General features: G+C 37.5%; 1 protein-coding gene across 3 annotated transcripts in view; it reads right to left on the minus strand.

Annotated features, from left to right (window-relative positions):
- TAF2 (TATA-box binding protein associated factor 2) overlaps positions 1-24,975 on the minus strand; it is a 97,368-nt gene that overhangs the window by 10,745 nt on the left and 61,648 nt on the right. For 2 of the 3 annotated variants that reach the window (XM_053896618.1, XM_019459956.2), the window contains exons 18-22: positions 21,704-21,813; positions 6,019-6,248; positions 4,571-4,726; positions 3,983-4,088; positions 203-325 (exon numbers count right to left, since the gene is read on the minus strand). In XM_053896618.1, the coding sequence (XP_053752593.1) occupies positions 203-325; positions 3,983-4,088; positions 4,571-4,726; positions 6,019-6,248; positions 21,704-21,813 (725 nt within the window). The remainder of the gene's footprint in view (positions 1-202; positions 326-3,982; positions 4,089-4,570; positions 4,727-6,018; positions 6,249-21,703; positions 21,814-24,975) is intronic. The other variant, XM_019459953.2, reaches the window with a different exon arrangement.

Here is a 24,975-nt window from a genome sequence, read left to right on the forward strand (position 1 = left end):
GAGTGCATTATTTTCAAATAGTAAAAAGTCTAATTTAAAATATTCTTTATGTTAGATAATACAAAGTCAACATGTTGCAAGAAAAGCAAGTCCTTAGATCTGTATTTTTCACGTATTTTTTTTAAGTTGATAAAACTTTATAAAGTTTGTAGATTTGTCCTTGAGTAAAATAATAACAATAAAATATTAATAATAATTTCACCTGTTCCCTTCCGTGTAAGTTCCATGCTCCACTGGGGTTTCGTGGGAGGTGTGCCATCACAGCCTGATGAGTGTTGGGGTACTAAAGCAGATCGGGAGCTAGCTGGACGATATTTAGAAAGCCCTAAAATGCCAAAGAGGGAAAAGAGGAATTTATTTCTTGGTTTACCAAAAGAAGAAAAAAGCCTGACGTTTTTTCATAAGTTAACCTTAAAACCAGAAACAGTTCAACAATAGAATTGTAATAATAAAAAGAATACTACCAACTACTAAAAATCTCACTTGATTTTAATCCTTTGTCATGGTTCCTATATGCTTAAATCTAAGAGCAATACATGTTCAAGAAAGGCAGGAAAGTGTGACTGGTCTGCTAAATACATAATCTGGCTTCTACATTTGAGGCAGAAACCGTATTTTATAGTATGTATATGGAATTTTACATATAGTAAATTTTCCCTGCTCCCCCTGAAAATTTGCTAATAAATTCCATTGTAATACTTACTCAACAAATACATCAAAATAATTTAGGGCTTACAGTAAGAAGACATTTTAAACAGGAAATGTTGTAATGGTATATATAATGTGAACAGCATTGTAGCAGTTATCAGGATACCTAGGTCCTGATTCCAAATTATCAACAAATTAGATACATAATCTAGGTGAGACATTTATCTCACTGTGTCTCAATTCCTTCACTTGTCACATGGCAAAGTTCTAAGATCAGCTGGTCTAGCCCTGAGTTGGTTATTACTGGAGAGTGTCATTTAGGGCAAGTCATTTAATATCTCTCTCTTAAGTTCACTCATCTATAAAATAGATAGAACAGATGAGTAATTGTTAAGATCTCTGAGAATTAGAAAAGCCAAAGAATTCATGACCTGTCAGTGTTCAAATGAATCTTAGGCTCATATTCTATCTGAAGCCAGTTCTCAAATTTTACTAGCTTATACTAGTTTACTAGACAGTGAAAAATAATTTAGGTCTCAAAACTAAAATTTAATAAAAAGCAGACCAAGGTGGGTAAGGAGGACTTTGCACAAATGTAACATGCTTAAAAGAAAAAAAAAGAAAAAGAAAAACATTACTCAAATGTAAAGATCATAAAAGACAACCAGTATGGGATATAAATAAATACTCCCTTTTTTTTTTGCCAATGAAAACAGGAAGAGTACCCAGAAAAAAAACAGTTACATTCCCAATAAAAAATGCATTATATAGTAAACTTGAGGGGTGCCTGGCTGGCTCAGTTAGTAGAGCATGTGACTTGATCTTGGGATCATGAGTTTGAGCTCCATGTTGGGCACAGAGATTACTTAAAAAAAGTAAAAAGTAGGGGCGCCTGGGTGGCTCATTTGGTTGAGTGTCTGACTCTTGATTTCAGCTCAGGTCATGATCCGAGGGTCATAGGATCGAGCCCTATGTTGGACTCCACACTGAGAGTGGAGCCTGTTTAAGATCCTCTTTCTCCCTTAGCCCCTCTCCCCTCTCATGTGTGCGGGCTCTAAGAAAAAAGGTAAAATTTTAAAAAGTACTTGATTGGGGTGCCTGGGTGGCTCAGTCAACTTTGGCTCAGGTTATGATCTCACACAGTTTGTGAGTCTGAGCCTCGAATCTGGCTCACTGCTGCCAGCGAAAAGCTCACTCTGAACCCTCACTCTCCCTCTCTCTTTGCTCCTCTTCTACTTGTGCTCTCTCTCAAAAAAAAAATAAACATTAAAAAAAAGTACACTTGATTTATCATTTATAATTAATAAATATCTTTTAAGTTGTTACATTGATGATAATAAAACAATTATGCATAAAAAATGAAATAAGTGAAAATTAATAAGTTATATCTTATGTATCAACGTGGATACATTTTAGAAGCATAATGCTGACTAAAAAACATAAGTCATATCATACCATTTTCATAAAATTAAAAAAACAAGTATAAGGAAATCCTATATCTATGTGGTACACTATAAAGAAAAGTAATAGAATGGTTAAAAAAAGTAAAAGAGGGGCGCCTGGGTGGCGCAGTCGGTTAAGCGTCCGACTTCAGCCAGGTCACGATCTCGCGGTCCGTGAGTTCGAGCCCCGCGTCAGGCTCTGGGCTGATGGCTCGGAGCCTGGAGCCTGTTTCCGATTCTGTGTCTCCCTCTCTCTCTGCCCCTCCCCCGTTCATGCTCTGTCTCTCTCTGTCCCAAAAATAAATAAAAAACGTTGAAAAAAAAATTTAAAAAAAAAAAAAAAAAAAAAAGTAAAAGAAAATTCAAGACCATATTTACTTGCGGTGCAAAGGCAGGTGGACAGAATCAGGGAAGAGGCACAAAGGGAATGACCATGGCATGGAGTCTATCATACAGGTTAAGGTGGAGAGCAGGTTCACAGATATTTGTTTTATTACTATGCTTTGCAACTTACATGCAAGTTACATCAATGCTTTATCCCTGAATATTAAAAAATGCTGACATAAACTAGGTATTAGCTCTTCAAAAAGCATTATAACAAAATGAATCAAGAGCTGTGAACACCTTCTGAAGAAGTACCTCATAATACAGTTAAAATTACTCTTTTCACCAATAAAATATTTTGGGAAATTAAAGAATATAATTTAACAAAAAAGAAACAAAAGGTTCTGTATGAAGGTATTCAGTGCAGAATCACCCATTAAAAAAAACAAAAACCAAAACCCTGAAACAACCCCCAAAATAAGATAAATTATAGTACATCAACTCAATACCGCCTCAGGTACTATTTTCTTTTTTTTTTCTTTTTTTTTCTTTTTTCTTTTTTTAATTTTTTTTTTTAACATTTATTTATTTTTGAGACAGAGAGAGACACAGCATGAACGGGGGAGGGGCAGAGAGAGAGGGAGACACAGAGTCGAAAGCAGGCTCCAGGCTCTGAGCCATCAGCCCAGAGCGCGACGCGGGGCTCGAACCCACGGACCGCGAGATCGTGACCTGAGCCGAAGTCGGACGCTTAACCGACTGAGCCACCCAGGCGCCCCTCAGGTACTATTTTCAAAAGAAAAGATTATGATGTTTGGGAGATGCATGCAAAAAAAGTCTAAGACTTCTACAATATTACGTGAAATGGGCACACAAAAAAAGAGAAAGTAGCAGTGTTATGGGAGGCATTAACTTCAGTCAAAGTTTAAAATTATGGTTACGTTATTAAAAAGAAAATAGAGGGGTGCCTGGGTGACTCAGTCAGTTGAGCGTCCGACTTCGGCTCAGGTCATGATCTCACAGCTCGTGAGTTCGAGCCCGGTGTCGGGCTCTGTGCTGACAGCTCGGAGCCTGGAGCCTGCTTCGGATTCTATGTCTCCCTCTCTCTCTCTCTCTGCCCCTAACCCACTCGCATCCTGTCTCTGTCTCTCTCAAAAATAAATAAACATTAAAATAAATAAATAAATAAATAAATAAATAAATAAATAAATAAATAAAAAATAGATCTAGTATTTTAGTTTGAGGTTAAGCCTACTACAAAAAAAGAAAAAAAGGAAACACACAAAAAAATTAAAGCCACTGGAAGGAATCTGATGAATGGATTTTTAAAAAACAAATCCAGAAGTATGCCCAAAATTTAAGGACCAAAATAAAACAGAATTAAAAAAAAAAAGGAACCCTTTTTAAAAATGTATTCCTTTGCTGATATGCATTATAATCTGCTACAATCCAGTATTTTGTACTAGCTACTTTCAAATGTTCACCTGTCAATAAAGCAATACACCTTAGAAGAGCAGTACCCCACGAGCTCTCTTCATGAGCCTGCGGATGCTATGCACTGATCTCACCTGGAGTTGATGGCCTTTCAAGCATGTTCAAATGATGGGAAATAAACGCCTGGCTATCGTGAACAGTGTCCATATCAATTTCCTCCTCATCTTGAGAATTTGAAAACTACAACACATACACAAAGGAGAAAAAGAACCGTTACATCACTTTACATTTGGATCTTAGCTCTTAGGAAAAGGTAGCAGAGAGGCCACAGAATATACCCCCACATCTTAAAAGGAAAAGTAGTCTTTTTCTCAGAAAGAATTAAGAATAAGAAAAGATTACATGGTCCAGCCTCTTAAAGAAGCTGACTGGATATTACTGGAAATGAAATAGCAACTAAAATCTACTCCTATGTTGTGGGAAGAGGTAGTGAGCCAAGGCAGATCGTATACACATAGTTCCTCCCCCAAACAGAGAAGAAATATGTGATAATACAAGTTAAATGATCAGATGGAAGGTCTTAAACGGACATTTGGATTTCTTTATGATTCAGTCTGCCCCATCTGTTCCTGCTAAGGAAAAACCATTGGAAGCATTCAAAAAGATTTACAAGAAGGTGAATATCCTACGCTATTAATACAGGTTTAACCTGTATTTCTTACTCTGATTTTGAGTTTGACTTTACTGCTATCCTCATTCTTCTCCAGTATTTGACCAGGTTCTAGTGGGGACCCCAGTGGTGTATCAGCCTTCCTCTTCACTCCCTGCTGATGAGCTGACATATTACATGATGCTTCCTTGGCAAGGTGATCATCTTCCTGCGGCAATATTCAAGATCAAAATTAGATTTCTGAAGACAAGTAGCTCATATTATAGCTGAACACTAATAGCTACAGCAACCATGCAGATTAGAGCACGCCCAGTGCCTAAAATTTATCAGCAGTGGGCTTAAAATAAACTTCACCTTTTCCTGTCAGCTGGTCTTTTTGGGGGGAGATGGGAGGTATATAAGCAAACTTGTAGAGCTTTCCCAAAAGAATGTATCTTTTGGTGTCATTTTCCTTTTCCTGAAGACTCCAAGAATGAATGTGAATAAATTAACATATATGGGCATTAATCAGAAACCTATTCGTTTATACAGGTTTATAAATACTCCGATCTGAGAAAGCACTTTAATGAGACCCTTTTTTCCTATGGAAAGGTCTATCTTACTTCTTCATAACCCAAAATCTAGGATACATTTTAAATTTACAACAAATAAGTACGATTATATTCCAGAAAATCCAGGTGAATAAGTAATTTAAAATGATTATTACTAACTTGCACAAAGAGAATCTCAGTTTTCAAGTGTCAAAACACCAGTAGGGAATTGCCAGGCAAGTAATCTGGTCTAAATATTGGCGAAAAATGAAGCTTGCATTATTGTGGACATTCTGTTACCAACATGAAAATCATTTCTGGAAAACTTTCTCTGAATTACAATAAAATGATTGTTAAGTATGCTAAAAGTCTTTCTACAAAAAACCTGGTAATTTCACAATGCAGAGCTGGAATTAAAAGGTTTTTAAAAGGCAAACACATGCATGCATACATTAAAACAAAACAAAACAAAACCACGTAATGCATAATCTCTTCCCAAATCAGCAGCGTACTCATTTACCTGACCATTCACTGTTACTTATTTAATTCAACAAGCATTTGCCAGGCATTTATCATATGCTTAGAATTGTGCTAGGCATTACACAGAATAGCAAAAAAATTCACAGCCCCTATGTTCAAACAGTTTGTTAATATGATATACAGACAAGATGAAATATTCACTTCAATTTTCTGCTACTCTAAGAAATTCGACACTCAAGTACAAAAACATTACATCATCACAAAAGGGGTAAATGGACTGGCAGCACATCATTTGTTATGTGCAGCTATGTAGTTGTCAGTAGTGCTTTATAAACTTTTGTAAAGCGCTAAACTACTGTCAACCAGCAGTTTAAGCGGTACATGAAACTCTCAGTGGCTTTAAAATTTGCCAGTTCAAAAAAATAAATTCTCTTCCCTAGGGAGCTCTACACAATAAAACTGTATCTTCTGTAATGCATGTGACTCTTACAGGGTTCTGAAATCCAACTAGCTGTGCGTGACTACTTGGATTAATCGCAGCTTCTTGGTTGCCTGCTATGGCCTCTGGAATTATGGTCGGATTCAAGACAGCTTTTTTCTCTTTTAGATTAAGAACCAACCCAAGCTCTGGCAAGGGCAAGCAGGAAGGTCTACTGAGGCCAAAAAGTGTGAAGTACAAGTCCACAGCACCACAACGTAACCTCCAGTCATGTGAAGTACCTAAGAAGTAAATAATAAAGAAGTCAATACGTACACTTATCCATGAACTGCTCCAGAACCTATACAGAGAAAAAGGACTGTGCTAAAAGGGGCCGTCTAATGACCTAGGCACAACAGGCAAACCCTCTACTCTAAAAATGCATCTTAACACAGATACTCAGAAATTGTTCCAAAAGCAGTAATGGTAGTGAACGAACAAATAACTTACAATTGGTAAAGCATGTTATCATTACACTATTCTTACCAAATGAATATTAGACATCCACTAAACATTTAATATTTCAAAAGCAGTATTTTTTCAGGCTTTAGATCTTCCTATTAATTCCTCCTCTTTGGTAAATACTCCACATTCATTCATTCTCTGTTCATCTTGTCTGATTTTCTTCTTGAATAGCCCATTAGGAAGATAGCACTCTAAGAGCCTTTATGAACCCTGACACTTGAAACAAATTCTCCTCTCAAATTTATTACTTTCAGGTTTTAAATATGGTAATAAACCCTACAACTACTTAAAATAACATGATTCTAAATTTTTATTGAGGAGGAAGACAATGTTTTTGCTAAACACCTTTATATTTGTGTTGCTCTGCAAGGTGTATGTTGTTTTTAAAGAATTTTTTTTAATGTTTATTTATTTTCTGAGTGAGGGTGACAGAGCATGAGCAGGGGAGGGGCACAGAGAGAGGGAGACACAGTATCCAAAGTAGGCTCCAGGTTCTGAGCTGTCAGCACAGAGCCTGACACAGCCTGCGAGATCATGATCTGAGGCAAAGTTGGACCCTCAACCAACTGAGCCACTCAGGTGCCCCTGCAAGGCATATGTTTAAAAGATAAAAATTATAGGAAAAAGCAAATCCCAGAGATAGCAACAGCTGGTAAAACACATAATGACCAGAAGAAAGCTGACTGTGTAGAGATTAAATTTAAAGTAGATGAGAGACTACAGACAGGTTCTTTCAATTTCTTTGATGAATCTCGGGTTGTTTTTTTTTTTAACCTCCAAAATAAGGGTTTTGATCTCAGATTATACCTTATCTCATTATCAATGACAGATTAGAGAGGACATCAATACCACAGTTCTTTCTCACTTTCCCTTTTTCCCCAATAAAACATCCCAGGCAGATACTTCCATCAAGTAGAACTGACTGATAAGATGAAATTTGTCATCTAGGGTTAGACGATTGCTATCATTTCTAGGTGGAATTTAAAATGATGCACAAAACTTAAAATCAATGAAAAGTAACATGTAAATTCTTCTGGATAAGAAAAATAAACTCTACAAATTCTTAATTTTGACCAAGAACTATAGTTTCAAAAGACTGTAATGCTTAAAAAGGAAAGACAAAAGGGAAAGAAATTGCTGCAGCAAATTTTAGACAGCATAAATATTAAGCTTTGTGGTTTTCAACAACAAATATTACCATGAGGAAATAAAATACAATTAGTCAAGTAAAGATTCTAATGAGATTTACTCCAACAGAAGTAAACAGGACATTAATTACATGCAAAGGAAATTCATATAGGAGGAATTATAACTTCACAGAGTTCGTATAACATACTACACTGTGCTAGGTACCTTGCCTGCCATGAAATGGCGATCATCAATCCTATTTGAGCCATCTTCAATTTTGCTTCTATGTGACAAGGTCAAAGATACACACCATTGTTAGAAGCAAAAGAAAGAGGCAAGACCTCCTGAGGAGAATGAAGTTTTTGCCATAAAAACTACAGAGAAACTAGGAACGGGAAGAACAGTACAGAGTGAAAAGAAGAATTTTGCACAGGAAATCCATTTCCTTCTCCAGAATATGCAGATCTGCACACTTTAATGACCTGACAGTGCTTGAATTTTGGTAGGCACTCATTATTCTCCTTCTCAAAACAGTTTACACATGTAAAGACTCCACAGAGGATAGGTATCAGATTCCCAGGCCTTTTATTACAAGGGCTGGTGGCTCAAACCTCTGAGGGAAGGGAAGGAATCAGGCCACAGCAGCCAGCACTATCTATTCATGGGCACAGCAAGAAAAGGAGTGAACCATAGGCATTCCATCAGTAAAGAAAACTGGAACAGCTTAGGGTAAATTTATACTGGAAGAAAATTTAGCCTTGAAGATCAGTATCACCTAATTATGTCTACTGCAAATAACCATCCTGAACTATGTTGTAGATGACACTGAAACCAGTCAGGCAATTGAGTGTAAAATTCCTCAAAGTTTAAAAAAAATATTAGCAAGTGGAAAATGTACACTCTGATGAGCTAAGGTGTTCTGTTTTTTGAAAGTCAGTTTGAGGATGATTAGGCAGCACAGTGAAGGCTGCCAAATGCACTAAACCCCTATGAGAAGAGTTTTGTTACTTTTTATTTCTATGTGGGCTTTTTGGTCTTATTTTCTGAAGATTTTGGTTGATCTTCAATTTGCATGGAAGAACGAACATTGTTTTGATCCTGAGGGCAATTACAGATAGTGTTTTTTTCCTTTAAAAAAATTGATTTGTGGGCGTAGGAGGACACTGGGCTCACCGTGTCCTGCTGATCACTTAGATTCCACCCACATCTGCCTAAATAACCCAGAAAACCACCAGAAGACTAGCAGAACGGACTCTCCGGAGGCAAGCGTAGACAAGAGGCCCACGGAAGAGGGTAGGGAGGGCGGAGAGACGGTGCGCGCTACACGGACTGGCGGGAGGGAGCCGGGCAGTGGAGGGGCAGCTTGTCCGGCAAGGCAAAATCCCCAAGTCTGGCTTGCAAAAGTGGAGGGGATGGACTGCGTGAGTTCTGACAGGCAGCAGGACTTAACATCTGGAATGTTATAAGTCAACAGCTCTGCTCGGTGAGCGGGAGGGTGAGAGGACACCGGGAGGGAGAGGTGTTGAGCCCCGGAAGACAGAGCTCAGCTCGGAGGGGAACAAAGGCGCTGGCCAGCGCCATCTCCCTCTCCCATTCCCCAGCCGAAATCCCAAAGGGAACCAGTTACCGTCACCGAACTTGCTTGCACGGCGCAAACTCCCAATGCTGTGCTTCTGTGGATCCATCCCTCCGACGGGTCTGCCTCCTTCCCGGTGCTACAGGGCCCCTCCCTCGGGGGACCACCGATGGCAAAGCGAGCTAAGCCTGCCCCTCCCACCCCTGTGCACCTTGCAGATCCACCCTGGCTAATACGCCAGATCCCATCAAAGCAGCACCACAAGCCTGGCAGTGTGCAAGTAGCCCGGACTGGGGCCACACCACTCCAGTGAGTCCTGCCCCTGGGAGAGGAGAAGATAAGGTACACACCAGTCTGACTGTGGCCCCAGCGGTGGGCTGGGGACAGACATCAGGTCTGACTGCGGCCCCGCCCACCAACACAAGTTACTCCAGACAGCACAGGGGAAGTGCCCTGCAGTTCTGTGCCATCCCAGGGACTACCCAAAATGTCAAAATGGAACAACTCTCCACAAAAGAAAATCCAGGAGGTAGTGACAGCTAACGAATTTATCAAAAATGACTTAAGCAATATAACAGAACAAGAATTTAGAATAATAGTCATAAAATTAATTGCTGGGCTTGAAAAAAGTATAGAGGACAGCAGAGAATCTATTACTACAGAGATCAAAGGACTAAGAAATAGTCATGAGGAGCTAAAAAAAATGCTATAAATGACGTGCAAAATAAAATGGAGGTGACCACAGCTCAGATTGAAGAGGCAGAGGAGAGAATAGGTGAACTAGAAGATAAAATTATGGAAAAAGAGGAAGCTGAGAAAAAGATAAAAAAAATCCAGGTGTATGAGGGGAGAATTAGAGAACTAAGTGAGGCAATCAAGCAGAACAATATCCGTATAATAGGAATTCCAGAAGAGGAAGAGAGAGAGAGAAAGGGGCTGAAGGTGTACTTGAACAAATCATAGTTGAGAAGTTCCCTGATCTGGGGAAGGAAACAGGCAATGAAATCCAAGAGGCAAAGAGAACTCCCTTCAGACGTAACTTGAATCGATCTTCTGCGTGACATATCATAGTGAAACTGGCAAAATACAAGGATAAAGAGCAAATTCTGAAAGCAGCTAGGGATAAACATGCTCTAACATATAAAAAGAGAGCAATAAGACTAGTGACGGATCTCTCTACTGAAACTTGGCGGGCCAAAAAGGAATGGCAGGAAATCTTCAATGTGATGAACAGAAAAAATATGCAGCTGAGAATCCTTTATCCAGCAAGTCTGTCACTCAGAATAGAAGAAGGGATAAAGGTCTTCCCAAACAAACAAAAACTGAAGGAATTCATCACCACTAAACCAGCCCTACAAGAGATCCTAAGGGGGATCCTGTGAGTGAAATGTTGCAAGGACCACAAAGTACCAGAGACATCACTACAAGCATGAAACCTACAGACATCACAATGCCTCTAAACCCATATCTTTCAATAATAACACTGAATGTAAATGGACTAAATGCTCCAACCAAAAGACATAGGGTATCAGAATGGATAAAAAAACAAGACCCATCTATTTGCTGTCTACAAGAGACTCATTTTAGACATCAGGACACCTTCAGACTGAAAGTGAGGGGATGGAGAACTATCTATCATGCTACTGGAAGTCAAAAGAAAGCTAGAGTAGCCATACTTATATCAGACAAACTAGACTTTAAATTAAAGGCTGTAACAAGAGATGAAGGGCACTATATAATAATTACAGGGTCTATCCATCAGGAAGAGCTAACAATTATAAATGTCTATGTGCCGAATACCGGAGCCACCAAATATATAAAACAATTAATCACAAACATAAGTAACCTTATTGATAAGAATGTGGTAATTGCCAGGGACTTTAATCTCCACTTACAGCAATGGATAGATCATCTAGACACAGGATCAATACAGAAACAAGGGCCCTGAATGATACATTGGACCAGATGGACTTGACAGATATATTTAGAACTCTGCATCCCAAAGCAACAGAATATACTTTCTTCTCAAGTGCACATGGAACATTCTCCAAGATAGATCACATACTGGGTCACAAAACAGCCCTTCATAAGTATACAAGAATTGAGATCATACCATGCATACTTTCAGACCACAATGCTATGAAGCTTGAAATCAACCACAGGAAAAAGTCTGGAAAACCTCCAAAAGCATGGAGGTTAAAGAACACCGTACTAAAGAATGAGTGGGTCAACCAGGCAATTAGAGAAGAAATTAAAAAATACATGGAAACAAGTGAAAATGAAAATACAAAAATACAAATGCTTTGGGATGCAGTGAAGGCAGTCCTGAGAGGAAAATACATTGCAATCCAGGCCTATCTCAAGAAACAAGAAAAATCCCCAATACAAAATCTAACAGCACACCTAAAGAAATAGAAGCAGAACAGCAAAGACACCCCAAACCCAGCAGAAGAAGACAAATAATAAAGATCAGAGCAGAAATAAACAATATGGAATCTAAAAAAACTGTAGAGCAGATCAATGAAACCAAGAGTTGGTTTTTTGAAAAAATAAACAAAATTGCTAAACCTCTGGCCAGGCTTCTCAAAAAGAAACGGGAGATGACCCAAATAGATAAAATCATGAATGAAAATGGAATTATTACAACCAATCCCTCAGAAATACAAGCAATTATCAGGGAATACTATGAAAAAATATATGCCAACAAACTGGACAACCTGGAAGAAATGGACAAATTCCTACGCACCCACACACTTCCAAAACTCAAACAGGAAGAAATAGAAAGCTTGAATAGACCCATAACCAGCGAAGAAACTGAATCAGTTATCAAAAATCTCCCAACGAATAGTCCAGGACCAGATGGCTTCCCAGGGGAATTCTACCAGACATTTAAAGCAGAGATAATACCTATCCTTCTCAAGCTGTTCCAAAAAATAGAAAGGGAAGGAAAACTTCCAGACTCATTCTATGAAGCCAGCATTACTTTGATTCCTAAACCAGACAGAGACCCAGCAAAAAAAGAGAACTACAGGCCAATATCCCTGATGAATATGGATGCAAAAATTCTCAATAAGATACTAGCAAATTGAATTCAACAGCATATAAAAAGAATTATATATACCATGATCAACTGGGATTCATTCCTGGGCTGCAGGGCTTGTTCAACATTTGCAAATCAATCAATGTGATACATCACATTAATAAAAGAAAAGATAAGAACCATATGATCCTGTCTATTGATGCAGAAAAAGCATTTGACAAAATCAGCATCCTTTCTTAATAAAAACCCTCGAGAAAGTCAGGATAGAAGGAACATCCTTAAGCATCATAAAAGCCATTTATGAAAAGCCCACAGCTAATATCATCCTCAATGGGGAAAAACTGAGAGCTTTCTCCCTGAGATCAGGATATCCAGGGAAGATATCCAGGACAGGGATATCCACTCTCACCGCTGTTGTTTAACATAGTGTTGGAAGTTCTAGCATCAGCAATCAGACAACAAAAGGAAATCAAAGGCATCAAAACTGGCAAAGATGATGTCAAGCTTTCACTTTTTGCAGATGACATGATATTATACATGGAAAATCCGATGGACTCCACGTCTGCTAGAACTGATACATGAATTCAGCAAAGTTGCAGGATACAAAATCAATGTACAGAAATCAGCTGCATTCTTATATGCTAATAATGAAGCAACAGAAAGACAAATAAAGAAACTGATCCCATTCACAATTGCACCAAGAAGCATAAAATACCTAGGAATAAATCTAACCAAAGATTAAAAGATCTGTATGCTGAAAACTATAGAAAGCTCATGAAGGAAATTGAAGAAGATATAAAGAAATGGAAAAACATTCCATGCTCATGGACTGGAAGAATAAATATTGTTAAAATGTCAATACTACCCAAAGCTATCTACACATTCAATGCAATCCCAATCAAAATTGCACCAGCATTCTTCTCGAAACTAGAACAAGCAATCCTAAAATTTGTATGAAACCACAAAAGACCCCGAATAGCCAAAGTAATTTTGAAGAAGACCAAAGCAGGAGGCATCACAATCCCAGACTTTAGCCTCTACTACAAAGCTGTCATCATCAAGACACCATGGTATTGGCACAAAAAGAGACACATAGACCAATGGAATAGAATAGAAACCCCAGAATTAGACTCACAAACGTATGGCCAACTAATCTTTGACAAAGCAGGAAAGAATATCCAATGGCAAAAAGACAGTCTCCTTAACAAATGGTGCTGGGAGCTGGACAGCAACAGGCAGAAGGATGAAACTAGACCACTTTCTCACACGATTCACAAAAATAAACTCAAAATGGATAAAGGGCCTGAATGTGGACAGGAAACCATCAAAATCCTAGAGGAGAAAGCAGAAAAAAACCTCTCTGACCTCAGCTGCAGCAATTTCTTACTTGACACATCCCCAAAGGCAAGGGAATTAAAACCAAAAATGAACTACTGAGACCTCATCAAGATAAAATGCTTCTGCACAGCAAAGGAAACAATCAACAAAACTAAAAGGCAACCAACGGAATGGGAAAAGATATTTGCAAATGACATATCGGACAAAGGGCTAGTATCCAAAATCTATAAAGAGCTCACCAAACTCCACACCCGAAAAACAAATAATCCAGTGAAGAAATGGGCAGAAAACATGAATAGACACTTCTCTAAAGAAGACATCCGGATGGCCAACAGGCACATGAAAAGTTGCTCAACGTCGCTCCTCATCAGGGAAATACAAATCAAAACCACACTCAGATACCACCTCACGCCAGTCAGAGTGGCTAAAATGAACAAATCAGGAGACTATAGATGCTGGTGAGGATGTGGAGAAACGGGAACCTTCTTGCACTGTTGGTGGGAATGCAAACTGGTGCAGCCGCTCTGGAAAGCAGTGTGGAGGTTCCTCAAAAAATTAAAAACAGATCTACCTTATGACCCAGCAATAGCACTGCTAGGAATTTACCCAAGGGATACAGGAATGCTGATGCATAGGGACACTTGTACCCCATTGTATCCCAACATTTATAGCAGCACTTTCAACAATAGCCAAATTATGGAAAGAGCCTAAATGTCCATCAACTGATGTGATGAATGGATAAAGAAATCGTGGTTTATATACACAATGGAATACCACGTGGCCATGAGAAAGAATGAAATATGGCCTTTTGTAGCAACGTGGATGGAACTGGAGAGTGTTATGCTAAGTGAAATAAGTCATAGAGAGAAAGATACCGTATGTTGTCACTCTTATGTGGATCCTGAGAAACTTAACAGAAGACCATGGGGGAGGGGAAGGGAAAAAAAAAAGCTTAGAGAGGGAGGGAGCCAAACCATAAGAGACTCTTAAAACTGAGAACAAACTGAGGGTTGAGGGGGGGTGGGAGGGAGGGAAGGGTGGGTGATGGGTATTGAGGAGGGCACCTTTTGGGATGAGCACTGGGTGTTGTATGGAAACCAATTTGACAATAAGTTTCATATTTAAAAAAAATTGATTTGTAAAATGAAAATTTAGGGCTCGTAAGAGGGAGCTAAAAAATGAATAGCAGTACTTCTGTTAAAATTACAAAAGAGAAAAAAAGATCAAAGCTCCATCACATTTTAAAATCATGAAATAAAATCTTAAAATGGTTGTCATTATTTGCAGTGCAATTAAGTTCAGTGGTATAGTGAGGAAAACACTTCTGCCAAATTATGTTAGCTCTGTGATCCTGGGCACGTCAGGAGGTGGGCCCTAAAATGAGAGCACTGAACGGAGATGGTGTTTAATATTCCCACAGGTCAAAATTCTATGATTTGAAAGCAATCATTTCCATTCCTTAGTAAGAGGCCCTGAAATAACTCCTGATTTCTGTCCTCAGTGACAGCATTTTGAAGAACCTCTTCTTCTAGCTGAAATGGTCCCAATCACTTAAATGGCAAGGAATCCTCACATGTGTGAAAACAACATTCTTCTCTTGTCTCAAGTTAAGACGTGGACTGCTCCGTCCTCACTAGTAGTTCCACTTTGGGACCCACCGTGCTTACTTGAGACGGAAGGACAACACTCATGAAGAAAGCAGGGACCCAGTACTGACGTTCTCTATTCATATCATAAAGTATCTTAGAGACAACCCCCAAACCAGCAAATCTGAGCCTAAAAAGAGCATCTCTTCATTTCCTGAAGTCATTGCTTACTAAAGCTAATTAAGATAAAAAGCTGCTAAGAAGAAAGCTCACTTTGAAACCTTTGTTTTCCAAAAGCCCAGCATTTCTTACAGATGAAAGAAGCTTGGACATTTTTAAAGAGTTGGGCCCGACAAATACAGCTGCCACAGGTTAGTTCTGTCCTGATCTCTCCATGCATATTACACTGAGTGAAAACATTTCATTCATATCCATGTGTGTGTATACATATGTAATTTCCTACAAAAAAATGCATTAATATGTTTTCATTTTCTTGACCATTCCTATTCCTAGCAAGGAGTGTTCTATGGGAGAAACACAGAGGGGGAGACCTTTGAAATCTTCTGATGTTAATATCAAAATTGTCTATTTTCTTACTCTGAAACTTGGCAAATCCCACCAAACTGAATTAGAAGTTGTCCTTCATTCTACCCCTTGAGTTTAGCTGTATACCTCCAAACACTAAAAAGTATGATGTAAACAGCCATCAATGTCCGAGTAATTACATAAAAGTTTTCATGTCATTCTTACAGTAATGTGACGAACACTAAAGAGCAGCTTGGGAGTAACAGCTAAAATTTCCTTCATAATAATATACAATCTCTTCAATGCAGGCTTCTATCTTAAGAAATGAAAAAACACTGTTAAACAGGTAAAACTTGAGAAAGCACTTATATTTTAAATGAAATGTAAAGCACCAGTAAAAATCTCCAATTCCTAAGTTTTTAATTTTTAAATGTATTTTTTTAAATTATTGTCATGTTGGTCTATAACCCAGTATGTTACAGAAAGCTATTAAAGGTAGGATCTCCTATGTTCTGAATTTTAAAGCCTTTTTTGTGGGGAAAGGAAAATCATTGTGTGGAAACAAATATATACATCTAATAGAAGCCAGTCAGGTCATAACTCCACCTGTTCCCCACTGTATACAGGATAAATAAAATGCCAACTCCTAAGGCCTTTCACTTTTGCATCCTAATCTATTTTTCCAGATAATACCATCTGCCAAACATCCTTTCAGAACTTGAGACTTACCTAAAATGTCTTTCTCGTGTAGCAAACTCTTTTGCCCTCTTCAAGAGATATCTCAAATGTCACTACCCCATGAACATTCTGCCATTCCAGGCAGGGCTCATGGTTCTGTTCTTCAGGTTTCTAGACTACTTTGCTCTTCGCTTTATTTCAGTAACTATCTATTTGTATTATCATTTATCTGTTCCTATGCCTCTCTTTCTAGTACACTAAGTTAACACAAAGTATCTGATGCACACAAAACACAGTATAGTGGCAAATTGGTGCTCAAGAAATGATAAATAAATGAATACCTGAAGCCTTTAAAAAGAATTGCCCGTGAACAATGTGATACTTTTGATTAAAAATAAATGTATTTAGGAGCACCTGGGTGGCTCAGTCGGTTAAGCATCCAACTCTTGATTTCAACTCAGACCATGATCTCATAGTTCATGGGATCAAGCCCTGTGACAGGCTCTGCACTGGCAGCACGGAACTTGCTTAGGATTCTCTGTCTTCCTCTCTCTCTGCCCCTCCCCTGAAAGTGTACATGTGCTGTCTCTCAAAACAAACATTAAAAAAAAAAAAAACAAAAAAAAAACCTAATTAAGATTCTTAAAGCCACTAGGAACAAAGATCATATAATGTGAAAGATGTTTGTTTAAAAATGTTTACTCTTTATGAGGAACATTATTATTGTAAAAGCTACATGGGAACTACAAGGACATTTTGGGAGACAAAGAAATCTGAATATCAGATATATATTGGAGTAGGGTGTGTTAACGATATTGAGGATTGTCCTTATTCATAGGAATATACACTAAAGTGTTTTGGGAATAGCATCATGATACAACTTACTTTCAAACAATTCAGGAAAAAAAGAGGTATGTATGAAGAAAGAAAGGGAAAAGAAACAAAGTAAATATGGTAAAAAGTTAACAACTAATAACCCAAGATGAAAATACACAGCCATTCACTGTACTATTCTTAAGATTTTTCTAAGCTTTGTAAATTTTTTTTTAAAGTTTATTTTGAGAGAGAGCACACACATGTGCAAGTGAGTTGGGAGGAACAGAGAGAGAGACTGAGAGAGAATCCCAGGGAGGCTCCGCACTGTCAGTGCAGAGCCCAGTGTAGGGCTTGAACTCACAAACCATGAGATCATGACTTGAGCCAAAGTTGGACACTTAACCGACTGAGCCACCCAGGTGCCCCTAAACTTTGAAAAATTTAAAAACAAAAGTTTGGGGAGAAAAAGTTACAGGGGAAAATTAAACTAAAAAATGGGGTAAGATATTTGATATCTGTACGTATGTGTACATACATAGATAGCTGTGTGTGTGTGTGTGTGTGTGTGTGTGTGCACGTACCTTTGAAACAAAAACTGTTGAGGGCACCTGGGTGGCTCAACAGGTTAAGCTGCTGACTCTTGATCTCAGCTGAGGTCATAATCTCCTGGTTGGTGAGTTGGAGCCCCCCAATGGCTCTGTGCTAGCAGCACAGAGCCTGCTTGGGATTCTATCTCTGCCCCTCTCCCACTTGCACGCACACATGCATGCACACACACACGCACACACACACACTCTACCTCTCTCAAAATAAACAAACTTAAAAAAAAATTTTTTTTATTAAAAAAAAATAAATGAAGCTTTAAAACAAAACCGTTGGGATGACACCAGAGCAGCACCCAGAACATAAGGCTAAGTGGAGCTACCTACCATACACCAAGCAGAGAGTCTTAGACACCAGGCAGTCAGTCTAGGATCTCAAAAACAGAAGTCTGGGAATCTCGCTTCCAGCACATGGCCATCAGAATGACTCAGTTACCAGGTGTCCCTCTTGGTAACTTTCAGCTCTAAGTCTCCCTAGTATATTTCTAAAAAGAGTATTACTAATATTCATTGAGTGATAGACGAAAGAAAAAAGAACATGAATATAAGTTCATATAATCAGTCTTATTCTCAAATTTCAATTTTCAAAAATATTTTTTCTAAAAATTATTTTTTCTAAAAAAATTTTTTGGCTATGTTTTTATTTATTTTTGAGAGAGAGAGACAGAGCGTGAGGTAAGGGGAGGGACAGAGAGAGAGAGAGAGACAGAATCTGAAGCAGGCTCCAGGCTCTGAGCTGTCAGCACAGAGTCTGATGTGGGGCTCGAACTTGTAAACCGCAAGATCATAATCTGAGCTGAAGTCAGATGCTTAACTGACTGAGCCATCCAAGTGCCCCACAATTTTCAAAATTCTAATACTATGTATCCTACCACAATTACTATCTTATTGAGAAATTTCTGAAACCAGCTAAGCAAGCAAACTTTGAGTCTTCAAAAGCATCTGATGACCACCTATTCTAAGATGATCTTTTCTTAACTGCCATGGTACTGTCTCCCTATGCTACTTCAAATGGGTTCACCAAATTATATAACTATGCAAAGTCAAGACATCTCAAATCCAGTTTGGAATAGGACAGAAATAAATAAATGTATTTAATTAAATCCCTACTGTCTACAGTTTGTTCTCCATATGTAAATCAAGATAATGTTTATCTCAAATGACCATATAACCCAGGAGCCCCAATAGGGAGTGAGGGACAGACAGAGTTCAGCAGGTTTAAGGACTTAGATGATGGCCTACCTCCTTGTTACAAAAGAATTCTCATTATAATTTCTTTATTTTTTTTTTATTTAAAAAAAAATTTTTTTTTAAACGTTTATTTATTTTTGAGACAGAGAGAGACAGAGCATGAACGGGGGAAGGTCAGAGAGAGGGAGACACAGAATCCAAAACAGGCTCCAGGCTCCGAGCTGTCAGCACAGAGCCCGACGCGGGGCTCGAACTCACGGACCGTGAGATCGTGACCTGAGCTGAAGTCGGCTGCTCAACCGACTGAGCCACCCAGGGGCCCCTCATTATAATTTCTTAAAACGATTACTAGTAAGAAGATAACGTAGTAATATGAAAAATTATTATGATAGAATGCTATTTTTAAACCTTCATTAAAACTACGCACAACGTTTTTTCCCTAAAGGCCAAATATACTGTTTCTTCTTTTTGTTCAGATAAAACTCTGTAACATGATTATATTACCATTATAATTTTTAAAAAAGAAATTTTAAAAATTAAACAAAAAAGGGGATTTCCTAGATCGGACTCATTCATGTATCTCAGAGGCTCAGGTGTGGAAGGGAAATGAGCAATCCTCTAACCACTGTCCCCCAACATCCAATGTTCTCCCAAAACACTAAAAAACAAAACAAAAAACCTCTCCCAACTATTCACACCACTCCCACTGTTCATACTGCTCCCATCTAATTTATAGCTCTGAAGAGCTGAGCAGTAAATTGTTTATGACCACAACCTCACAGATCTGTTTTGTTTACATTACTGTCATAGAAAATTCCAACCCAAAGCAGCAACTGTGTTTCACAGTGAACACTATCAAAATTAAATACTAAGCATCAATCAGAGCTTGAATTTGTATAACCACAACCTTCCAATGGGCTTCAAATGTCTTAAAGAATTGTTCCATTAATCTTAAACGTGTATTTATTTTGTTCAAGAAATCTTCCTTAGACGGTGGTAAGATTCTTTGTATTTCATTATGCCTTCCTCAAAGTTACAATCCATCTCAGTCATGGAATCAAGCACTCTTGTTAAGAATATATTTAACACACTGGGGCGCCTAGGTGTCTCAGTCAGTTAAGCCTCCGACTTCGGCGGCAGTCATGATCTTGTGGTTCGTGAGTTCGAGCCTCACATCGGGCTCTGTGCTGACAGCTCAGAGCCTGGAGCCTGCTTCGGATTCTGTGTCTCCCTCTCTCTGCCCCACCCCGCTCACACTCTATGTCTGTCTCAAAAATAAATAAACGTTAAAAAAAATTTTTTTAAAGAATACATTCAACACAGTATAGTTTGTGCCACATATTAACTGTTAAATAATCCTTTACAAGTTCCTGACCTTGTGTTCATCCCCTGGATCTAAATGACAGTAACCATAACAGTCTTCAGTGTGACCACAAGTAGCAAAATATAAATAAAACACCATGTAAACATTTTCCTAGGGATTACGGAAACCATTAGAAAAATAATTTAGCTTTATCATATAAACTGGTTTATGTGCTGTTTTCCAAATACTCTGAGGACAAGTTCCATACAACAGTATTTCAACAAAATATCTACTATGGTGTCTTTACTTGGGGCACTGCACTATGATTATGAAATTGAGGGACAGAAGTCGTGCAATTACTTAACATCACAATGCTGGTAAGTAATTTTTTTTCAAGAACCAGAACTTAGTATTTAGTTGTGATTTAGTGAAGTAGCCACTAATAAAACAGGTAGGACATGTTATTTTCCAATATTGTAAGGAGAAGATGAAGTAACACACATACTAGAATAGCAACTGCTCTCTCACCATCTATCTAGAACAGTTAAATTTACCTTTTAACTGAATTTTAAACCAAAACCAGTAATCCAATTTCACACATCAGAGCCATAAGGCAAATTTTCTTTAAATATATACAACATTTACAAGTCATTGGAAAAGACCAAAAAATTCAATTGGCAAAGAATATGAAAGACTTACAAAATAGGAACTACATACAGCTCAAATATTTGAGAAGCATAATGATGTCATCACTACATAAATTTAACAACATTTTGGGCACTTGATATGAATACACTGTGCTTTACAAATATTAACTCATTTAATTTTCAGTGTGCAGAAGTAGGTACCATCATCTCCATTTCATAAACAGAAAAACAAAGGCTTAGACAAGTCACACTGAGTGAATCATTCAGCTGAGACGTGACCCTCATCAAACTGGTTCCAGAGTCTAGTACTGAAGAGCGCTATTAGGCTATCCTGCCCCTTGACCTCATTCAAATAGAGCAAAACTGTGATGAGATACCACGGTCTCCAGCATGCACAACAATAACAACATGTGCTGTTCCTGAAAGGATACACAAGAAATTGGTTACCTCTGGGAAAGGTCACTAGACCTATTTTTCCACTGTGTAATCTTCTGAAATAAAAATAACAATAATAATACTTTGCAGACTCATGTTTACAGCTCTTTGAACATTTGGGATACTTCCACATAAATGAATATTTTTGTTTCCTCAACCACCTTGTGAGGCAAAATGAGTGAATATACCCTTAGTAAATATTATCATGCTCACCACTGTGAAGGAAGATGTGACAAGTATCCTTCTTAAAGAAAAAAAAAAAAAAAAAAAGACAAAAGATTAACCATAGTTCCTTAAGTACGAAAACCTGTTGTAAAATGAAAATATTCTAATAATAAAAATTTTTTAAAAGCTACTGCTGTCTCACCAGAATTCATAAGTTTCCAAAGTTGATCTACCAAGGCTTCATTACATAAGGGAGACTCCATGTTCTTAGTAAATGGTGGGTTCTTAGTCAACATGTTTAGAATCTTATGTCTGAAAGATAAAGATAGAATCTTATGTCAGCAAACTTTTGCTGACCATGAAACACATTTAAAAATTTTCTGTAGTTCCTCTTTCCTATTTTATCCTCTCTTCTTACATCTACCTTTGTGTTTAAGTTTAATTTCATTTCAAAGACATTATCTTAAACATCTTAAATATTTACTATTGTTAATCCACTAAAAAAATTCTAGTGGGTTTGTTCTTTCTAAAACGGCCTTATGTACAACGAGGTCTTTTAAAACTGACTCTATGTATTCCTAACCAACCTTTCCTATTCATTTCTAAAATGAACATTTTATATTCCCTAGAAAATTTTTTAATATATATATATTTTAGTGTTTATTTTAAATTTTGAGAGAGAGAGAAAGCACACATGTGCACATGAACAAGAGAAGGGGCAGAGAGAGAGAGGGAGACAGAATCCCAAGGAGACTCCACACTGCCAGTGCAACACAGGGCTCTCTATCCCATGAACTGTGAGATCATGACCTGAGCAGAAATCAAGAGTCGGATGCTTAACTGACTGAGCCACCCATGTCCCCATCCCTTGAAAAATTTTTAAAGACAGACTGGTAAGTAAATAGAAAAATCTTAACATGGTGGGGGTTGGGGGGAGATCACATACAGGCCAAGAAGTCTACACTGAAATAATAAAACGAATATAAACTTCATTATTATGGTATCTTTGTAAAGCATGGAGATGTGCAGAAGCATTTAAAATATGGAGACCACACAAAAAGGTTTCCTCAAAATGAGTTGAAATTTAGAAGAGTTCATTAGTAAAAGTATCCTCATGGAGGGTAACAGTGAAATTCCACTACTCGGAGTTACCTCTTATGAGAGGCTACCTGAACACTTCTGTAGTCTTCTAAAAATAGGGAAATGTGACCAAAACAAAATTGGAAAAAGAAAATGTCCAGTGTTATGAGTAGGAGATGCCAAAGAAAAAGATAAAGAAAAGGAGAAGCAAGGAAGCTATGGCCATAGTCTAGCATTTAGTGCAGGGATAAGAGCCAGGCCTGGGCTCAAGAGATTCAAGACCACGGAGTAATGGGATGCTTGGATATAACTGGAGAAGAAAGAAACTTAGATTATAATTATAAATGAGATTAGCAAAACCTTAATGGTGAACCCAGGAAGTTTTTATATTTAATTGTTGGTGGTAAGGCATCAAACTGGATTTGTACTTAAAAAAGAAATGGGAAGAAAGTGAAACTACTAGGTTGCAGCTTAAGACACTTAACCCCTTTTGGCTTCAATTTCATGTCTATAAAACTAAAAGAGATGGACTCTCTTTTACTATCTTTTACTCTCTTTACTATCTTTTAGTGCTTTGAAATTTTAAGACTGTATAAAAGACTATTGAAAAGCTATGAGAACAAAAAGTAAAATGGGATTATAGATGTAATTTACAGATGGGTAATATGAAAGGGATATTTATCTTCATGGATATGTCATATCCATATTTTTGTACCTTTATAAATAAGCACAATTCCTGTTCTTTTTTTTTTTTTTAATTTTTTTTTTAACGTTTATTTATTTTTGAGACAGAGAGAGAGAGAGAGCATGAACGGGGGAGGGTCAGAGAGAGGGAGACACAGAATCTGAAACAGGCTCCAGGCTCTGAGCTGTCAGCACAGAGCCCGACTCGGGGCTCGAACTCACTGACCGTGAGATCATGACCTGAGCTGAAGTCGGCCGCTCAACCGACTGAGCCACCCAGGCGCCCCAACACAATTCCTGTCCTTAAGGATCTCAAAATCTATCTATAAGAATAGACCAGTATTACAGGTAAATAATCTTTAAAAATATGGATGAGTTTGTTCTTTAGAGCATGTTAATGCTGTTACACTTTTAATTTGCATTAAGAAGAAAACTTAAGTTTCTATCTGGCTGCTTTCCCAGCTACCCCAAATACCAAAGTGGGAGGGCCCAACTGATAGAACTTTATGGTATTTACTCAGATCATTATAAACCCTTGACAGCCGTGCCAATGAATTGTAAGGAGTGCACTGAGAATGTCTTTGATCACTAAAAGAGCAATAATGATCAGTACATATATTACTTTTATCAAATTAAACATTTCATCAAAAGTTTTGTTTTTCTCTAAAGTTTAGATAATAGAAGAAAGGCTTTTACAAAGTATTTATAAATGACAAAACACCCAAAGCAATACTCAGAGGAGATAGGTTTAAGGGAAAACAATGAGCATTTTTCTTAATTTTACATAGATTAAACATAAAAATTCAGAATAAGTATATGCTTCAGACAACTAGAACAGATCTAAAGCAAATCTTGAAAAAGTCATAGGATCATGTCAAATTCATAACAGCAAAAACATCCTATTATTTCCTTAAACAGTTGAGAATTTTCCTGGTAGGCTAGTCCAATCTATTGCCAATCACTACCAATAAGAAATGGAGTCAAATCAAAACCAAAAACATGCTCAAAATCTCTCAAGAGAAAAAGCACAGGACATATGTGTGTCTCTTGAGGAAATGATATGCTGTAATCATATGTATGCTTGATTCCAAAACCATAATATCATTCCATGTTATTTTAAATATAATCCCTACCCATTATAATGAGAATATAGTAGTTCTTCCTATCAATGTAAAAAGTATATACATGCACAGAAATAACTGTAAAACAAAACTCCAAAATGTTAAGTGTTTCTGGTTAAAATAATGACAGGCTTTTTGAAAGTTTTCTTCTTAATGTGATTTGATATTTTTCCAAATTTATATGAGTATTTTAAAAAGTCATGCCCACTGAAAGGAAACTGTAATTTTAAAAAACGTAAACTTCATTTTAGTTTAAAAATAGTACACCTAGATTTATTTATTTAACAATTATGCATCTAGATTATTTCTCTATCTTATCAAACTTGTAAAATGAACAGCAAACTTTATGAAGAAAAAAAGTATTAGTAATTTGTCAGGTGAATATCTAGCTTAACTTAAGTGCATTTATTTAGTTTAGTTCTCAAAATATCTTAATGAAGAACTGACCTACAATCTAAAAATCTTTTACTGAGAGAAAACTATACAATTAAAGTGGACAACCCTATTACTACATTTAAAACATCAAACTATCCATGCTCATGGATTGGAAGAATATTGTTAAAATGTGGATACTACCCCAAAGCAATCT

This window comes from Panthera pardus, unplaced genomic scaffold (genome assembly GCF_024362965.1).
Source record: "Panthera pardus isolate Hobbes unplaced genomic scaffold, ASM2436296v1 HiC_scaffold_7, whole genome shotgun sequence".
In the NCBI taxonomy this organism is placed as follows: domain Eukaryota; kingdom Metazoa; phylum Chordata; class Mammalia; order Carnivora; family Felidae; genus Panthera; species Panthera pardus.